Source organism: Hyaena hyaena, unplaced genomic scaffold, assembly GCF_003009895.1.
Source record: "Hyaena hyaena isolate Hyena2069 unplaced genomic scaffold, ASM300989v1 scaffold_288, whole genome shotgun sequence".
NCBI classification, from domain to species: Eukaryota; Metazoa; Chordata; class Mammalia; order Carnivora; family Hyaenidae; genus Hyaena; species Hyaena hyaena.
Genome location: NW_024080922.1, coordinates 151,972 through 172,492, shown reverse-complemented (window position 1 = coordinate 172,492; position 20,521 = coordinate 151,972). Strand labels below are relative to the sequence as shown.

At 44.3% G+C, this 20,521-nt stretch overlaps 1 protein-coding gene across 3 annotated transcripts in view; it reads left to right on the top strand.

Annotated features, from left to right (window-relative positions):
* Positions 1-19,793, top strand: part of ACTN2 (actinin alpha 2) — a 72,807-nt gene extending 53,014 nt beyond the window's left edge. For 2 of the 3 annotated variants that reach the window (XM_039247190.1, XM_039247191.1), the window contains 9 exons: positions 3,428-3,536; positions 4,898-5,038; positions 7,235-7,417; positions 10,651-10,785; positions 11,842-12,021; positions 12,775-12,921; positions 16,651-16,716; positions 17,775-17,933; positions 19,579-19,737. In XM_039247190.1, the coding sequence (XP_039103121.1) occupies positions 3,428-3,536; positions 4,898-5,038; positions 7,235-7,417; positions 10,651-10,785; positions 11,842-12,021; positions 12,775-12,921; positions 16,651-16,716; positions 17,775-17,933; positions 19,579-19,737 (1,279 nt within the window). Of the gene's footprint in view, positions 1-3,427; positions 3,537-4,897; positions 5,039-7,234; positions 7,418-10,650; positions 10,786-11,841; positions 12,022-12,774; positions 12,922-16,650; positions 16,717-17,774; positions 17,934-19,578 lie in introns of all 3 variants that reach the window. The other variant, XM_039247189.1, reaches the window with a different exon arrangement.
* The last annotated feature ends 728 nt before the right edge of the window (positions 19,794-20,521 follow it).

Sequence of the window (20,521 nt, the reverse complement as noted above, 5' to 3'; positions counted from 1 at the left end):
CCTGCCCTTCCTTCCCTGTGCGCAGTTTAGGGGGATCCCACCTGGAGACTTCAGCTGGGGTTCTCTGGATGTGCCAGAATCCCCACGCTCTCCCAGTCGCAGCACCCCCACTCCTTCCACAGGTGGAGGCCGGGGGAGGGGGGAAGGGGGGGCCACAGCCAGGTGGGGCCGCCTCACCCCGGCCAGGCCAGGGCGCAGCACATTCAGACCCCCAAGACAAAACTGAAATGCCTGCCTTACCTCTGAGGAGGAGACGTGATGGCCCCGATTTTTCTTTGTCATCAAATAAGTGCTTTCTCATTTCCATGCTTTCTATTTATGGGAGGGACCCTGCACAGATGGAGTCCTGGCTGGTTGAAGTCTCCAGGTCCACTTGTTCCCTGATGTAGCATCTGGCCGTGGCTGCCCTCTGGGGAGACACCTCCCTGCAGTTTTTCTAAGCCTTTTTTTTTTTTAATTTTATTTATTTATTTTCAGAGAGACAGAGACAGTTTGAGCAGGGGAAGGGCAGAGAGAGAGAAAGGGAGAATCCCACGCAGGCTCCACGCAGCCAGCAGAGAGCCTGATGTGGAGCTCGAACTCACTAATGGTGATATCCTGACTTGAACTGCGATAAAGAGTCAGTCACTTAACTGACAGAGCCACCCAGGTGCCCCAATGGTGAGGGTCTTTAAAAAAGGCTTAGAAAGGGACGCCTGGGTGGCTCCATGGGTTAAGTGTCTGACTCTTGATTTCAGCTCAGGTCATGATCTCATGGTTAGTGAGTTCCAGCCCTGAGTCGGCCCCTATACTGCTGGTACAGAGCCTGCTTGGGATTCTTGCCCTGTTCTCTCTCCGCCCCTCCCCCACTCATGTTTTCTCTCTCTCTCTCAAGAATAAATAAAAACCCAAAAAAGGTAAATATACAAATTCTTTTGATTAGTATAACATTTTCATTCCCTACTCCCTTGCTTCCCACTGATATAGCTTCAGAAGTTTGAGCGCCCAAAATTGCATAATGATAACTGTCACAAAACAATTTTTAAAAACATACAATAAACATTTATTGTGTTACATTTTTATAACTTCCGTGTTCTCGCAACTCATTAATTACCAGCTACAGCCTCGTTTAAGAGTATCCTACTATTTTTTTAGCCTTCATAAATAAGCTCTTAATTGTTTGTGATCTTCATAATCCGATTTGTACACTTTATTTGTGGTCTTGACATTATCTTGCCTCTCATGGTTCTTGAAGGTTGGGTGTTTGGCTGCTTGTTAACGATTACAATTAAAATAAGGGATGAAAGAAACTCAAGCTATTTAATGTTCTTTAACAGTTCCTGTGAGTACTTTGGAATGCTTTTAAGTGTTGCCCATAAAATTTAAGTAGTAATTTTGTATTATTATTCCTGGTATCCCCAGTGCCAGTTTCTTCACACGGTCAAAAGAGGCAGCACGTATAAAACTTAAATCTGCATTTATCTTTTTTGAAAAAATTTTAAAAGTTTATTTTTGAGAGAGAGAGTACAAGTAGGGAGGGGCAGAGAGAGAGGGAGACAGAGGATCCAAAGCGGGCTCTGCATTGACATTGGAGAACCTGATGTGGGGCTTGAACTCATGAACCATGAGATCATAACCCAAGACACTTAACTGACTGAGGCACCCAGGTGCCCCTGTGTTCATCTTAATGTATTACTTCTTTGTCATTTTTACTTTTCCTAAAATAGCAAAGTGATTATGTGGCTCTCAAAGTGTGTAAAAACCAGTTTGCACAGCTATGCAGACCCCTCACTCCTTGAGAGCAGGTATGTATGGCACTCTTACAGATGAATTAGAAAAAGGAGAAATGTGTACACCCCTAAAGGTAATTATGAGGAAGTGAGCATTGGTGTCTCCATTATGGGTCTGTAGGATTTGGGTTTTGGTTTTGATCTTGAAGTCTTTATTTTTGTTAATATTTGCACTTTGGAAAGCCGTAGCCTTTCCATTTTGTATTCAAGGCTGTGCAAACTGCTGGTGTCTTTTGGGTTTCTTTTTGGGTTATAGCAAGGAACACAAGAAGCTAAGTCTGTCTCAGACTAGTGAAGTGTACGTATATGTAGAAAGTTGCTCGTAAGAGCTGGACAAGCTTTGCCCACTGAAAAGAACACTCAGATCACAACCTCATGCATTCAGTAGCAGAGGCAATAACATTCAATAAGAATAAGTTAATACTATTTAAGAGGAAAAGAAAAGCACATGGTGAACAACCACTGCCTTAAGTTAGGGTCAAAAGAAGAAAAAAACAAGCTTACGTCTCAGGGAAATGAATTGGTAGGAGGGGAGGGAGTTTCTATAAAGCTGTCTTATCTTGGACTGTTCATGACAGTCTCTGCTAAAGGTGTCTTTGAACCTCCGTGAATCCAACTTCTATCTTAACTGAAAGGGCGATCACATTTTATACATCATTCCAGCTATTTTCCCCCTGAGATACGAGGTTAACCTTCTAATTTGGAATCTGTTTTAATGCTAAGTTCAGGGGTGCCTGGGTGGCTCAGTTGCTTAAGTGTCCAGCTTTGGCTCAGGTAATGATCTTGCGGTTTGTGAGTTCGAGTCCCACGTCGGGCTCTGTGCTGACAGCTCAGAGCCTGGAGCCTGCTTTGGATTCTGTGTCTCCCTCTCTCTCTGCCCCTCCTCTGCTTGTTCTCTCTCTCTCTCTCTCTCAGAAAAACAAAAAAACATTAATGCTAAGTTCAGATTACTTCACCTTACAAAGGTCCTGTTAGGATGCATGGTGAGGAAGAGTAGTTATTTAGCAAGAAGTCATTTTGTTCTTAACTGTCACACCAGTGGCATTAGACAAGTCAGAACTTCTGTCAGGAAGAGGAAGGGCTCTGTTCTGCTAGTTTTTCAAAGTCCTTGCAATGCTAGATAAGGCCACAGCGCCCCTTCTGGACATGGTGCTCCATCCCAGCTGTGAGGCCGGTGCCCTTTGAGGGGAGCCAAGGACACAATGAGGTGCAAGCTGATAGCTCCCACCCCCTTGACTCACTTTGATGTTCCAGTCACTGTGGCTTCAGGCGGCCCACAGGACTGTCCTCCAGGTCAGATGGTTGGCTTCATTTACAGGTCCATTTATTACTTAAAAATAATACTCTGAGGTCCTGGCCAAGAAAACCAAGGGAGAATGGAGTTAGCTTGGGGCACTGGGAAGACAGCATTTCTGTCTATTCGGGAAAACTGTTTGACCAGCAAGAGTTTGACTATTTTTTCTTGTAATTTCTCAAAGAGTAATGATCCTGTTTGCAGTGGTGGTGATGAACAAAACCCCCAAAACACCTTGCCAGTTTTCTCTCAGATCTCTAATACTAAAAAAAAAAAAAAAAAAAAAAAATTTGTTTATTTTGACCCTGTGTCCATTTTCCTCACAGCATCAGGGAAAGTTAATCTCTGTTTTCACTTCTCATAGTGAACTGGACTATCATGATGCTGTGAATGTCAACGACCGGTGCCAGAAAATCTGTGACCAGTGGGACAGATTGGGGACGCTTACTCAGAAGAGGAGAGAAGCCTTGGAGGTGAAGCTTGTTGACACGAAATCATGCCAGCCACCTGTTGACATGAAATCTTCTCATAGAAGCTCTTAAGTTCCCGTTATTGATTTTGTTTTTTCCTAGGCATGATGTGTGCAGAACATGAAAGAAGCCATGAAAGGAGCCACTCATGAACAGGAAAAACAGGAGAGAGTGGGAGATGCATAGTTGGTGGCTTTCTACCGTATTTATCCATAGAGCAGTGAAGAATGCTTTATTTCCCCCCAGAAAAGCATAGTTTTTGTTTTCAGTGTAGCATTTTTTTTCAGCGAAGCATACTTTTGAATTAAAAAAAGAAATCCAGGGGTAATAAGATTATGGTATAAATCCATTTTGTGTCAGGTAGTGATTATAATAAATTTCCAAAGGGCCTTCTCTAAAGAATAAATTGAGCTGTGGCTGAGTCAGGGAATCAGGAAGAACTTCACTTGTGGGTGGGGAAAGGGAAAAGGCAACAAATGTTGGAGGAAAAAGGGATATGAAACAGATCTAGGATGAACTTGGCCTTATTCAAGTAGAAGACTTGGATAAGCAGCAGGAAGAGGCTGTAGTTAGCTGTACCTCATTGTCTATCCCTATGGAAGATGCATACACATACTGAGAAGGAACTTTTCTGAATCTGATGACACTTTTGTAATACGTGATATTGAGCTTCCTAGATCCCAAATGACTGTTAACCTATCTACCCAAAGAAAGGAAGGTTGAGAGAAAAACAGAGACCCCCTCAAAGATTTTAGAACAGAAGGAAAAAATGGATAACTATGGGAGACTTCTAGATAGGGGATGCTTGGCATTTTCCCTGTCTACCCATGTCATCTCTGCCACATGAAACAGTTACAGTGTTCTCTGTGGTTGGAAGCCATGTCCTTCCACATGCCCAGAAAGGCAAAGATCTCTGTATCAAATCCTGAATGAAGATTCAGGAACATTAAACTGTAGTTCCTCTGTCTTCACCTGGGCAGGTGACCTCTGGGAATGGCGTGTGTCTTCTCTGCACACCGTTGTCTGTAAAATGAGGAAGATGCCCTGAATGTTCTGGCTGGCTTCATTAGGGAATCAGATCTGACCTTAAAGGTACTGCTTCAGTGTGTAGCAGAGCATTCTTTCGCAACAAGGCTGCTCTGGATGTTATTAAATCCCGTTCTGATTCAGAAGGCGCTCCAGGGACCGCAGGGCTCAGTTTCATCGTTGCACGTTGGCTAATCTTTGTTACACGTGCTGGTGGTGAGAGCGTTGTGATGAACACAGTGTCAGATGCGAGGTCACTGTCCTGGAATTCATGTTTCTGTCTTTGGAGAAAAGTTGTTATCCATCTACGGTAACACTCCTGTTTAACTGATCTCCAGAGAACTGAGAAATTGCTCGAAACCATCGATCAGCTTCACCTGGAGTTTGCTAAGAGAGCCGCCCCGTTCAACAACTGGATGGAAGGCGCGATGGAGGACCTACAGGACATGTTCATCGTGCACAGCATTGAGGAGATCCAGGTACCCCCGCCCCCAGCGGGACCCCTGGACTCTCCCTGTGCTAGAAACGAACTGAAGTTTTTAAAACTTAGAATTCTTTTTTTGTTCTGTTTTGTTTCTTCTTTCTTTTTTTGATTTTGATTTTGTTTGTTGTTGTTTTTGTTTTTCCCCAAAAAAAGCATAGCTAGGAAGCCCAAATTACCCCTTGACCTTTAGCTTAAAAAGGGGTATACTGCTCTTGGCTGCAGCTAAGTTAATATCAATCACACAATGGCGAATACATCTAAAAGGCCTGTTTTTAAAATATACTGTGGAATCATTGAGTAAAACAAAATTTATATGCTCTTGGGAGGTATCCACGGAAAGTTGTGAGCTTATTGGCTGCTGAGTTAAGTACTTTGCAAATTAAAAAAAAATTTTTTTTTAGCGTTTATTTATTTTTGAGAGAGAGAGAGAGAGAGAGAGAATGAGCAGGGGATGGACAGAGAGAGAGGGAGACACAGAATCCGAAGCAGGCTCCAGGCTCTGAGCTGTCAGCACAGAGCCAATGTGGGGCTCAAACTCACAAACTTTGAGATCATGACCTGAGCTGAAGTTGGGTGCTCAGCTGACTGAGCCACCCAGGTGCCCCAGGTGCTTTGCAAATATATCCATATGACTGTTTACTAAGCTCTATATACTTTTGCTGATCATAAAGCATAAGAAACCACAAAGCAGCACCCCATGTCTCCCACAAACCAAAAAGCTCTGCTTCTGATTTCTAGAACTTCAAAGTTTGTAAATAAGGCTTTTCACTAGTCACAGTAGGGAGGAGAATTACTCTCAAATACCCAGGACCCAGTTTATTAAGAGACCAGTGTACAATGAACTTGACATACAATGGAATAGAAAGGAAAAAAATTTCAAATTCTTCTTTCTATAAAATAGATAGTCATCAGAAAGAATCCAAATGTAAAGGAATGCTGAAGGTTGGGATTTGGACCCACCTCTCCCTGCCCAGAAGGGTTCTAGAAGGATTGGCACCTGGTGGGAGGGAGAAAGAAATTACTTTGTTGAATGCTGGGTTTTTTGCCTGTGCCCTTTAAGCAGAGGTTAGCAATCTAAAATCCTTTATTTCTGGAATAAGCGAGACCTCTTGTTTGTTGTGGAAGCCATACCTGGTGCATGAAGTAGTTTCTTTGTTTGGGGAAAGGTCAATCTACCTATTGCAGCACTTAAAGTAACTGTTAGTGTGGCACACGGTGGCTCTGTGGCAGCTTCAGACACCAGAACCAAGGGGCCGAGGTCTTATATGTTAGGGCCAGAGGAGAGGCTTTTTAAAAAAATTTATTTCCTTAATTTGAAAGAGAGTGTGTGTGTGTTGGGGGGGGGGGGGGAGGCAGGTACAGAGAGGGAGAGAGAGAATCCCAAGCAGGCTCCACACTGTCAGCACAGAGCCTGTCACGGGGCTTGAACCTACAAAACTGAGAGATCATGACCTGAGATGAAACCAAGAGCCGGATGCTCAACTGATTAAGCCCCCCAGATGCCCCCATGGAGGTTTGAAAAGACGTAGAGGAAAGAATTGGTTTTTGTGGCCTTTTCTTTTTAAGAAGTAGAGATGTATTTCCTGGTGGTCTTTAAATATAAAGACCGCAAACATTACGTTCTCGTGTTGGACTGCAAAGGTTAGGAAGGGCAGCTAAGTTCTGGGTGTCAGTGGAGGGTAAGACCTAAACAGTAGCTGTGGAAACAGAGGTGCCTGGGTGGCTCAGTCGGTTAAGCGTCTGACTGTAGCTCAGGCCATGATCTCACAGTTTGTGGGTTTGAGCCCTGTGTTGGGCTCTGTGCTGACCGCTCAGAGCTGGGAGCCTGCTCTGGATTCTGTGTCTCCTTCTCTCTCTGCCCCTCTCCTATTCATATGCTGTCTGTCTCTCAAAAATAAATAGACACTAAATAAAATAAAAAATAGTGAAATCAAACATGATTTTTTTAAAAAAAAGAAAATGTTTTTGAAGACTTTGGATTACTATCCATAACTTAGTCATCCTGGTGTCTTTTTTTCCATTACTGATGAACTTCTCTGCATAAAATAGCTTTTCTAAAACATCCAGAATTTGTTTTCCCGCACAGATTCCTGCATTTATAAAAAGCATTTGCATGTGTGCCGAAGGTAACGTTGAAGCCTGTAAAATTCACGCTGTAATAACGTTTTCCCCACTTCCGTCTCTGGGTTAGAGTCTGATCACTGCCCACGAGCAGTTCAAGGCCACGCTGCCCGAGGCGGACAGTGAGCGGCAGTCCATCATGGCCATCCAGAACGAGGTGGAGAAGGTGATCCAGAGCTACAACATCAGAATCAGCTCCAGCAATCCCTACAGCACTGTGACCATGGACGAGCTCCGGGCCAGGTGGGACAAGGTAGGTGACTGAGAACCGGCTGTGGGACAGGCTGACACTCCTGAAGCCGAGGCTGAGGGAAGAGGTGAACACTTGGGAGAACCAGAGTGACTGATTTGCATCATGATTAGGGTTTTGCCTCGCCCCGAACGTCACAGATATGTTTGAAGATAAACTGAGGCACAGTAAAACTTTAAGAGTTTATTTGAGCCAAAATCGATTTGAATCCTGGAAACATCCCATCTAGCAGTTATGAAGGAGCTCTGGCGAGCTGTACAAAGTGAAGGACTTTTTTGGGCAGAGGGGAGCAGGAACAAGGAGATTATAGTAGGCAAAAAAAAAAAAAAAAAAAAGCCAGTTGGTTATTGTGAGATTACTTTCCTTCAGGGGCTGGTGGGGATCTGTCTGTCAGGCAGATGACCTAACTAGTGCTGATCAGGTGATTGACCAGTTTAATATTCCATTCCTGAGCGACCTAAAACTGTAATCGAGTCTCTGGTGACATGGGGCATAGCCTAAGTGACTCCATTTTGAGTCAGTTGTCTTGTTTCTAACAGATGAAATGAGTTAAACTCTTAAATGCCACTCGGCAGCCTTGGTTTATAAGGAAGGAAAGGAGAAATGTTTTTCCTTAAGGAAAATCTTACAGAATGTTGGCAAAATCAGTGTAGGCCAGGATGCTAATACCATAAGGGAAACTATTTTTAAACCCCCCACTGGAAATTTGGTGCACTCAAGCTTGCCTACGGTAAGAACTTCATTAAAGAATTTTTAGAATATGGGATAGACATATCCCAAATGTGTGTGAATTTTAAATACAGAAAAATCGCTCAGAAAACTAGGGAGGGAAAGTATTCCTGCTAACTTAGAGCCTTTTAGATTTTGGGAAACTGTCCACTGATTTAATTATAGTCCACATGGGATCATTTGAGCCTTTTTGTCTTGTGCTTAAGAAAAATATATTTTCACAGCTTAAGTTGTAGCCTACCTATGTGTGTATGCTATTACATGGCTTCTAAGGAATAAATCCAAGTGGATTTGAGGTGGCTTCATATAAAAACATGCGTGCAATAAGTGTATAGGTATCAATAATGCAAATGAGGAGAAGAACAGGTATGGGAAGGAGAGTGTTTATCTGAGTCAGGGACCGTCTTACTGCATTTGAGCTTCAAATTTAGCTCCAGCCTCTGACAGCCGACATGGAAAGGGAAAGATGTTAGGCTAAGTAGTTCCTCTGAAGAAAAGGGAAATCTGTCATGTCTTCTAGTGGGACAAACATTTCTCCCAGCACAAAGTTAAAAAGCAAATTGGAGACATGGAGTTTTGTGAAAGGGACATTATGAATGGTAATATCTTTGGAAACAGTTTTGCAGAAGACCCAAAAAAGACTTCTGAGGTGGGGCCTCTGGGTTCACAGAGAACTCAGGTGCGGCAGGAAAGTGCAGATTACAGTGTACAAATGGAACAAAAGAGATGGCCGGTAGATTACTTTCCTGCAGTCAACATTAGATAGGAGTTAAACTCATGAGGGGCACCTGGGTGGCTCAGTCAGCTAAGTGTCTGACGTTGGCTCGTGTCCTGATCTCACAGTTTATGGGTTCAAGCCCCACATCAGGCTTCTGTGCTTACAGCTCAGAACCTGGAGCCAGCTTTGGATTCTTTGTCTCCCTCTGTCTCTCTGCCCTCCCCCCTCGTACTCTCTCTCTCAAAAATCAATAAATGTTAAAAAACAAAAATAAAGAAAACCTCACAAGCCCAGCAGAAGGCCTTAACTTATTTTGTGTGTCTTCAGTCCCTTCGGCAGCCTGCGGAAGCCTGTGGATCCCTTCTGATAATCATGTTTGTAAATTCATAAAAACACTTAAGGTTGCAACAGAAACAAATTATGTTAAAATATAGGCATTAAAATGGTTTTTATAAGTTGCAATAGGAGCACCTGCATGGCTCAGTCCACTTAAGCATCCAGCTCTTGATTTCAGCCCAGATCATTATCTCACAGTCATGGGACTCAGCCCCATGTTGGGCTCAGTGCTGTGTGGAGCCTGCTTGGGATTCTGTCTCTCCTTTTCCCTCTGACCCCCCCGCAGCTTGTGCTCACTGGATTGAGGCCTCTCTCAAAATAAATGAACATTTTTTAAAAAATTAAAAAAATAAGGGGCACCTGGGTGGCTCAGTTGGTTAAGTGTCCGACTTCAGCTCAGGTCATGATCTTAGAGTTCGTGGGTTTGAGCCCTGCATCGGGCTCTGTGCTGACAGCTTAGAGCCTGGAGCCTTCTACGGCTTCTGTACCTCCCTCTCTGTCTGACCCTCCCCTGCTCACGCTGCGCCTCTCTCTCTCTCAGAAATAAATAAACATTAAAAAAAATTAAAAAAATAAAAAAAACCCTAAAAGGCTGCAATATAGTAATGTATGTGCTTTTGTTCCGACACATTTTCTTATTAAAAAAATTTTTTTTAATTTTTTTTATTTTTAATAGAACACAGATGGGGAGGAGAAGAGAGAGAGGGAGACACAGAATCTGAAGCAGGCTCCAGGCTCTAGGCTCTGAGCTGTCAGGACAGAGTCCAACACAGGGCTTTAACCCACAGACCACCCACAGACCATGAGATCATGACCTGAGCTGAAGTCAGATTCTTAACTGACTGATCCAACCAGGTGCCCCTGTACTAACACATTTAAAACCAAGGTCTAACAGCAAACCTGATCATTTTGAAGCAGGGATGCATGTACCCGCTATTTTGAGAAGCAGGCAATAACTAACGTTATATGAGAACGTCTGTGATTTCTACTGTGATCAAGTCATAGTACTGCTAAATACTACTGTGGATTTGCTGCCCACATTCATAATCGAAGGAAACACTAACTTTCAGTTAGAGTTATTGCAAATAAAGATGTCTGCTTTCCCTCAGTCAAGTGCACAAATCCTCTGCACTCTGGACCTGGGTGGGGTTAGTGCTATAGGCGGGAACCCCTGGCTGGGAGAATATCCGTGTCCCTGAGGCAGATGCACCCAGGTTTTCGGCAGGCACTGGGTGGCTGTTAGGACTAGACCAAGCTCTCCCTTTAGTTCTTGTAGTGGGGACACCCCCTCCCCTCCCCTTTACCTTCCCCATCCCCCTCTTCACCCTCCTCCCCACCCTTACCCCTCCCCTTCCGTCTGTTTCCACCCCTCCACTCTGGACTATTAGCACATATCTCGGTCACTCCTGTTGAAAGCTAGCCTCTGATTGCTGTTGCCCTTGGTCCCTGACAGGTGAAGCAGCTCGTGCCCATCCGGGATCAGTCCCTGCAGGAGGAGCTGGCCCGCCAACATGCCAATGAGCGCCTGCGGCGCCAGTTTGCTGCACAGGCCAATGCCATCGGGCCGTGGATCCAGAACAAGATGGAGGTAGGGTGGTGCCCTTCACAGAGAGCTTTTCCCCAGCCTCAGAATTAGTCCCTGAGTTGACCCAACAATGACTTCTCTCCTGCCCCTGGTTGCCCCATTCATGGCCATGAGGGCCCTTCATGTCATGCTAGGCTTTACTCTTTGGGGTCCCTGAGCTTTTGTAGCCTGTGGCCATTGGTGCAGTGCATGGGGGGCACAGTAATGGGGGACCAGGCTGTTCTTATTGCCATCCGCCATTTTGTCATTAAAGATGATGGGGCTCTTTCTCAGTGTTTAGCTTCTGTGGGATGTAGATTTTAAACCCTCTGTCCCTAAGGAGGACATGTGAAGAGTCACAAAGACTTTGTATTTTCAAGGGCTCCTGGGTGGCTCAGTTGGTTAAGTGTCCAACTCTTGGTTTGGACAGATTTGAGCCCTGTGTTGGGAGCCTCTTGGGGTTCTCTTCTGTCTCTTCTTCTCTATCTGCCCCGTCCTCACACGTGCTATCTCTGTCTCAAAATAAACTTTAAATTTTTTTTAAAAAATAAAACAAATACTGTGCACTTTCAGAACACTTAAGGGAAAGTGATCTTTGGATGACACTGATTTCTGGGTTCATCTTATCACTAAGAGCAGCCAAGAGACATACATATATTGCCCTTCTTGTGTTTCTCCCAACCTCCCTTTTGAGGATAAAATGTAACCTTTCTTAAAGGGAGAACATATAAAATTATAAGACATTTGGCTGGTCTTACATCTGTCTGGCAGCTCGTTTCACACATACATCACCCCCCACTCCTGAAGAACAGGGTGGTGCTGACCCGGGGAGACTTAGATGTTTAGGGGAAGGAGGGTGAGATAACACTCACCCCTCTTCTTGCTTTGCTTTTCTGGATCTCAGTTGACTTTCCCCACCCTCTAGATGAATTATAACCAGAGCTGCTTTCACACCATGGTCCGCCCCATTTCCTACCCCACCTGAGATAATCCATTGACTTTGCTGCTGCTGAACACTGGCGTGACATCTGTAGTGGCCTCTACACTCACCCGTTTCTTCCCTCCTCTTTCTTCCGTCAGGAGATTGCCCGGAGCTCCATCCAGATCACAGGAGCGCTGGAAGACCAGATGAACCAGCTGAAGCAGTATGAGCACAACATCATCAACTACAAGAACAACATCGACAAGTTGGAGGGAGACCATCAGCTCATCCAGGAGGCCCTGGTCTTTGACAACAAGCACACCAATTACACCATGGAGGTACGGCTGCCACACCGGCCTGGGTTGCTGTTGTTGCTTCTAGTTGTGACCATTTCACCTTCTCTTGGGGTGTTCCCCTCCACACACAGTTGTCTGTGTCTGTTCCTGTGAAGTTCTGTACTGTGGAAGTTAGGGATCTTCAAGCCTTCCCTGTCACTATATGTGTAGAAGCTTTGTGAAGTATATCAAGCACTGTAAAATTGTTAGTTTCCACCATCACCACCACCACCACCACCACCACCATCACTACCACCACCACCACCACCATCACCACCACCACCACCACCACCATCACCACCACCACTACCACCACCACCACCACCACCATCATCACTATCATCATCATGACAGTGAATTGATTGCACTGCTTTGAAAGCCAAAACAAATGGTTAATTAACATTGTTACCAGTTTGGCCCAGTTTACTCTCCTTGTAGCCAGCAGTGCAATCCAGGACCTGTCCTGCTACTTGGTAAATGGAAAGATATTTGTAATGACAGATAGACTCTGTATTGTATGTTTTGTTTACAAAGTGCCAGTTGTGCTATTAGAACCCACACTCTCACTTCTGAGCAGTTTCCACTACAGACTCTTAGAAAGAGTAAAAAATAGAATGAAATAAGTATAAATAATGAAAGAGTTTAGTAATTCCTGCTTTTCTCCCTTTGAGTCTGCTCTCTGGCTATGAAAATGAGGAGACAAGATTGATGCACTGGTAAGATCCAGGGCTGATCATTTCCTTTTTGCTTTGGTAGCACATTCGTGTTGGGTGGGAGGTGCTGCTGACGACCATCGCCAGAACCATCAATGAAGTGGAGACCCAGATCCTGACAAGAGACGCCAAGGGCATCACCCAGGAGCAGATGAATGAGTTCAGGGCCTCCTTCAACCACTTTGACAGGGTATGTCTACATCTTCCTGTAGTTACTCGAAAAGCAATACTGGGGATGTTAAAACATGCATTTGAAGTAATACTCATGCTAGTAGTTTAAGTGTTAACACCCAGTAAAAATTACAGGGAAACAGGATGATTAATGTGAAGCCACCAAAGATGAAGTGCTAGGCTCTGATGTTGCTCAAGATGATTCAAAGTCAAGGTTCATGTGTGGTTTATGCAGGCCACCTGACGGATTCCTTTGTAGTTGATGGCAAAGCTAGATTTGTTCTAAGTGAAAGTGTATCCTTGATGAAGTGTGGTTGTTGGACTTAGTTCTTTTCTAAAGACTCAAAATCAAAATTCTGAGATACAATTCCTCAGTAACTACTTAGATAGATAAAGCACCTAATGAAAACCTAACCTACCATCTTGACATATAAAATTTAATTTGTTTGCTTATTTTAATTTTTTAATTAATAAAACTGACTCCTGACGTGTTTTAAGGAAGATGTACCAACAGAATGATGATCGTTTTCATGGTAAAGGCATATAAAGAGTTAAGTGCTGCTTCTAAAATATTACCTGGTATTTTTATTTGAACAATATTGAGTAAAACCAATTATGATAATTTATTTATGTATTTATTTATTAGATTTTTAATGTTTATTTTTGAGAAAGCACGAGTCGGGGAAGGGCAGAGAGAGAGGGAGATGCAGAATCAGAAACAGGCTCCAGGCTCTGAGCTGTCAGCACAGAACCCGATGCGGGGCCTGAACTCAAAAACTGTGAGATCATGACCTGAGCTGAAGTTGGATGCTTAACCAACTGAGCCACTGAGTTGCCCCCCAATTTCGATTTTTTTTAAGTTTATCCATTTATTTTGAGAGAGAGAGAAAATGCGAGTCAGGGAGGGTTAGAGAGACAGAGAGAGAGAGAGAGAGAGAGAACATTGGGGAGGGGGAGAGAGAGAAGGAGAGACAGAGAGAGGATCCCAAGCAGGCTCTACACTGTCAGCATGGAGACTTGACACTGGGCTGGAACCCATGAACTGTAGTGAAAAGTCTGACGCTTAACTGACCAAGCCACACAGGTGTTCCTAAAACCAATTCTTTTTTTTTTTTTTTTTACAAATAGTTAATTGTCAACTTGGTTTCCATATAACACCCAGTGCTCATCCCCACAAGTGCCCTCCTCCATGCCCATCTTCCCCCTCCCTCCCCCACACCCATCATTTCTCAGTATTCAAGAGTCTTTCATGGTAAAACCAATTCTTTATAAGAAAATTCCCAATTTGCTTATCATAATGGCTAAAAGGGACTTCTGCGTTCCATTTGGTAAAGATCCCCTAAAAAAGGATGTCCCCATCCCCTGAACAGGATGCTGCGTATGCTTTACAGTGATCAGTAAGTGGTTCTTGAATGCGTCTGGGCTGCGCCCCAAATTCAGACCTGGTGAAGATTTCAGACTGCACACCTCTGACTGAGGCCTGAGGCATAACCTAACAGAAGTTAGCACGTTGTGAGCACCGCTTTGTTGTGTAGGAACATGCTCCATGGGTGGCCTGAGCCAGGTGTTCGGGTCCACGTCAGGGATCCCTGTTCGCTCACAAACCCAGCTGCGCTCCTTGGAGGACCTCTCTCGCTCGCTGGGGCCACCTCACAGGAAAAAGCACATTTATTTGAATCCAAGATAATGAGATTGTCTTTTGCAACTAAAGTCCGAAGGAGGGCAATGCAGGATGTCCCAAGGCCTTTTTAAAAAAATGTTTATTTGTTTTTGAGAAAGAAAGAGAGAGAGACAGAACATGGGGAGGGCCAGAGAGAGAGGCTCCAGGCTCTGAGCTGTCAGCACAGAGCCCAACGTGGAGGCCGAACTCACAAACAGCGAGATCATGACATGAGCCAAAGTCAGACACTTAACTGACTGGGCCACCCAGACGCCCCAGGTGTAAAACTGGTGTAAATACTGAGGAGTGTGTGTCGTGGAGGAAATGGAGTTTGCTTGAACTTAGTTGGGAGAGGTGTCAGGAACGTTGCTGCGTCGTCTCATTAAATAGTAAGGGTAGGACTGGCAGAGGACACGGCGGGTGTGCCCTGAGGGAGTTCTTACTGGGCTTTTAGAGGACAAATGTAACCTGATCGTGGCTGTGTTCTAGAGAAACATGCCTGGCCACTGTGGCTACCATGGACTGGACGGGACGGGAGGGGAGGGGCGGGGAGAGAAAGTGAGCAGAGGTGTGTGGACCGAAGCTCCTGGAGAAGGAAGAGGAGAAGAACAGGAGCTCCTGGGCGGGGGAATAGCAGACGTACGAGTCAGGACAAGAGAGCAGAGCTGAGACTCACTGAGACAGAAATCGGGGAGAACATAACCACGGGATTGGGGTGCAGAGGAGAGAGATTACAAACCACGTGGACTTTCCAAGCCTCGAAGGCACGAGAACATGGGTGCCGTGCAAGTGGAGTGAGCATTGCAGGAAGAGGTGCCCTGGCCAGCTGGCAACCCAGTTAGGGCTCAGGGCTGAGCCCTGCGGGGGTCCTCACGTGATGGTGTTTGTGGCAGGAGAGCCTGGACAGCAGGAACAGGGAAGGGCCCAGACTGGGCAATTAGCTACATGTGAGGGAGGCTGAAGAACCAGAGGAAGAGAATGAAGGGAAGTCAGCATGAAACAGAGTGGCAGTGAGGTAGGGAAGCATCACACTAGCAGATGTCCCTGGGAGGGCCGGCCAGTGACTGGGCCCAAGTGCCAGCGTGAAAACATAAAGGTCATTTCACGGGTAAGCGAAAACGCCAGAAAATAACCTTAAAGGTGTTTTCTTATTTTTAAGTTTATATTGATGTTTGAACCTTAGCTCTCCCCTCAATACTTTCAAGAAAACCTCCAGCACAGTATACACTTCCTATTACGTCCAGGGCTTTGTGGGGACTCCTTGGGGTCCGTAGAGCTGAGGGCGCTGTTTGTCCTCACCCAGCCTTTCCTAGGCTGTGACAGCCGTCGTCCACTTGGGCCTTCTTGGACGCTGATCTGTGCAGATGCCCCCTGCATTTCCGAGCGTGGCCGTCTGAGGCGTGGACGGGCCGCTCCATCTGGCCCACAAGCCTGAGAGTAGTTTGGGGGTCACTCTGCCATTGTGGGAGTTCTAGGAATTCTGGTGTCTTTGGGAAGCTTCACAAAGAGGACCGCCTGGGGCCAGGAGAGCATGAGGATTTTTCCAGACTGTTAAGGATCTGTCATCGGTAGGTGGCAGTAGTTAGTTCCTGACTGGGCCATGCTTTGGGCACTGGGTGTTTTTTTTTTTCTCCTTCTACTTTCTAGTCTCCTTTCATTTTTGTCTGGTGGTTATCCCCCTTTCCTCTTTTTTCCTTTTCCTTTTTTAAGTTTATTTCAAGAGAGGCAGAGAGAACGAGTAGGAAAGGGACAGAGAGAGAAGGGGACAGAGGATCCGAAGTGGGCTGACCGCAGAGAGCCCGACACAGGCTCCAGCTCCCAAACTGTGAGATCATGACCTGAGCTGAAGTCAGACGCTCAGCTGAATGAGCCACTCAGGCGCCCCCCCGCCCCACCAACCTCCTTTTTCCTTTTTAAGAAACTATTTTGTAACATTCCTGTGTTAGCTCCATCCCTTTATAAGTTTATAGTCTCTTTGGGAGGGCTCAACATGGCCTTCTTCTTACTGGATTCTGTTCACTTGGTCATATACATTTCTTCGATTTGTCCCCAACACTCAGCTTCTTTTTTCTTTTTGTTTGTCTCCAGAGGAAGAATGGCCTGATGGATCATGAGGACTTCCGAGCCTGCTTGATTTCCATGGGTTATGATTTGGTAAGACAGAAGTGAAAATTTTGCTAAGATTCGGTATTTTGTTGACTTTGGACTTCTAGGAGGTGACTCACTTAAATTATGGCACGTTTGGGATCAGTGCACTTTCATTGTATAGGATATTTTTGAAGCCTTGCCTGCTGCTATATAAAAAGAATTTCACAGAGCCAGAACATGTATCTTTATTTAATAATTGGTCAGATTTTTTTTCTAGTAAAGGAAGAGAACGTGAAGTTTTCTGATGATTTTTGTTTATTCTTTAAAGTTTTTAAAAATTTTTATTTATTTGAGGGGCAAAGTTTGAGAGAGAATGAGCAGGGGAGGGGTAGAGAGAGGGGGAGACTGGGAATCCCAAGCAGGCTCCACACTGTTAACGCAGAGCCCAGTGCGACGTTGGATCTTATGAACTGTGAGATGGAGACCTGAGCTGAAATCAAGAGTCGAATGCTTAACTGACTGAGCCACCAAGGCACCCGTTCTGATGATTGTTAACAGCCATATTGAGATGTAATTCACATACTGCCCAGTTCATCCATTTATAAAGTGCATACACCTCACTGGTTTTTAGTAGCCTGATGATTTCCCAAGTGCTTTTCCTGCTAATATTTTAGAAGGTAGAAACTTTTTTAGTAATAAATCAACTAAGAAAACTCTTGTATTTCCCCAGGGGCTGAGAGAATGCCAGTCCACCCTGGCTTCTCTGTTACCCATTAATGTGTATTTTGAATATGAGCTGCTTTGACTCCTCTCAGACCCTTAAAATAAAAGTCACAAGAGCCATGTTCTGAACTGCCTTCCATTTAGCAATGTTACTCTTGTTGGTTAGAGTCGAGAAAAGACCCATCTCTCTCTCTGAATTCCTCTTCTGGAAGTATGTTAAGGCCTGAAAGCTACATGGCTTGATGCTAAAGCAACTTGTAACATCATTCCATGACAATAAGCTTAAGTCGCTATTTAAATTTTCAGACGATATGGAATTTGCAGGAGGTAAAAGCAGAACAGTGGCATCATTGAGGGTTGTGTCCTGTTGAATTACATGTTTCTTTGCAACCTTGCCTCAGGGTGAAGCTGAATTTGCCCGCATCATGACCCTGGTGGATCCCAACGGACAGGGCACCGTCACCTTCCAGTCCTTCATTGACTTCATGACTAGAGAGACCGCAGACACGGACACGGCCGAGCAGGTCATTGCCTCCTTCCGGATCCTGGCTTCTGATAAGGTCTGCAGTGACACATTTCCTTCTGCTTTTCTGGGAATCCCTGGCATTATTTAGTAAAACAAGAAACAGTGTTGCCAAGTAAAAACCACTCTGATATTTTGTACCACATCAGCATTGAATTCAGAAAGCGGCAAGTAAACCTGACAATGGCAAACACAGAACAGAGAAAACACAGGCACTCTGTTGCTGGCATTTGTGTGTGGGCCTTACAGAGAATTTGACAGGAAGAACTAAGTGCATATTTTGTAGAGGTTTTTTTGTGTTTCACTGGTTAAACACCAGTTTACGTTCTGGGTTGGTAGACAGGACTCAGAAAGAAGACACAGCACAAATCAGCTACCATGGAACTGGGAACCTTTTCTTAAGGATCAATGACCTCGACTTTGTGCCCAGCCACGGGAGCAAAGTTAAATATAACCATTCGGTCATTTAAAATATTGGCAGGCTTTTCATTGCGTGTGGGCTAGAAATGAAGTAGGAATTTAATTGCAAGTTCAAGATTCTTGAGTCTCATTCCCCGAGCTATAACATCTCAGTATGTATGAGTTCAATGTGGGACATGATTCTTTTACTCTGTGTTCTGGCTGAGAGGGAAGAGAAATTTAGGGTGTTAAAACATCAGCAGAGCCATGCTTATTACCTTAAAACATCAGGCAAGATAAACTATCCTAAAATTAATGTTTGTTTTAAAATTCATCCTGTTTTCATGAGAGTGAGGATAGTGGGAGAGGAGATAATAAAGCAAAGCTCATCTAATGCACTGTAAGAAACTCTACTATAAGTTACAGTATATTCGCTATTTATTTTTTTTTACTCTTACCAACCAGTCTTTTTTAAAAAAATGTTTATTTATTTTTATTTATTTTTGAGAGAGAGAGAGAGAGAAAGAGCAGGAGAGGGGCAGAGAGAGAGAGGGAAACACAGAATCCAAAGCAGGCTCCAGGCTCCGAGCTGTGAGCACAGAGCCCATCGCGGGGCTTGAATTCACAAACCGTGAGATCATGACCTGAGCTGAAGTCAGACACTTAAACAACTGAGCTCCCCAGGTGCCCCCAACCAGTCTCGTTTACCAGAATTATCCTGTTTCCTGTTGGACATTTTACATTTGAAAAAAACCCATTGTAAATGTCAATTTTATTTTGCTTTAAAAAGAGGTTTTCTCCAGTGGCAAAGTTAGCTTTTTAATAAACCAAGTAGGAAAATGACTCCATTTCCTAAAAACACATATCACATACGTTTAAAAAAAGAGAACGATCACGTTAAGTAACCATCCCTGTATTCTCATCAGTGTGTGATATAAACCAACTATCCCTATCTTTCCAGTTCTAATCTTAGGCCGTAGCATTTCCCCCTTGCATTATGGCTCAGTTTGAGAAATACCGGGGAGTGTCCTCCCTCTGTCTTTATGAAACATATTAAATTTCCTGCTGGCCATAAGACAAATCACCTTGCAGATACACTCTTAGGAGTGGAACGCAGCCTTCTGTCCATGTCCACTACCATCCCCGTTAGACTCCCCACCCCATCCCGCCTTCTATCCTTTGTTTAAATCAAACAGATGCAGGCCGTGTGTAAGTCTTAACACCGTTTATAATCCTGTGTTTTCTGCTACTGATCTCACCAGCACTTGCGTGTTTTCTTCCAGCCGTACATCCTGGCAGAGGAGCTCCGTCGGGAGCTGCCACCAGATCAGGCCCAGTACTGCATCAAGAGGATGCCCGCCTACTCCGGCCCAGGCAGCGTGCCCGGCGCCCTGGATTACACCGCGTTCTCCTCCGCCCTGTATGGGGAGAGCGATCTGTGACGCTGGGGCTCTGTAACCACTCACCCCATCAGAACGCAATAAAAGCTGAAGTCGCAGTTGGTTTCTTGGAACCTTTGACAAGCTTTATTAAGTTAAGAGAGAAAGAGAAATATTTTGCAGCTCAGTGATTGACAGCAGTGTAACTTGGCTGAAATTTAAGGGTCTACGGCGTATGAGGTAGCGTGCTTTGTAAGTAGGTTTCTTTATTTCTGGATTTTTAGGTAAATACAATGAGATAGCAGGTTTTTGTTGGTTTCTTTGATAAAACAAAGCAAATTACTCCTGTAGTATGAAATTAGAAGGCCTTAGGAACAGAAGAAAAGTATAAAACCAGGAAATTACAAACTACCTAAGATTCAAGATTGGCGGGGGGGGGGGGGGAATCATGAATTAGGCAAGTGTTTGATATTTTCAAAAATATTTTTCATATTTAATATGTTTATATGATTATCCCTAGGGGAATATATTTGGGAAATTAGTGTTTTACTTTACTGCTCATCCAAAGAGCAGGCATATTTGCATTTAATATTGTCCAGGGAATAAAAAAAACTACCCGAAAGATCATTAGTACTGAAAACTTTTTAAGTAGAGACTATAGTCAGTTCTTCAGTATTTAGGACTATGTAGCCAGTTAGTGGATTTCAATGCCTTACAGTCCTCCAAAGTAGGGACCTCCTCAGGAAATAGGAAAGTCAGTTTAATTGCCAGGGAGGAAGAAAAAAAGCACTAGATAAAATAAGTTTTTAAAGATTATTTATTGAGTCCACATTTCTATGCTTTTTCT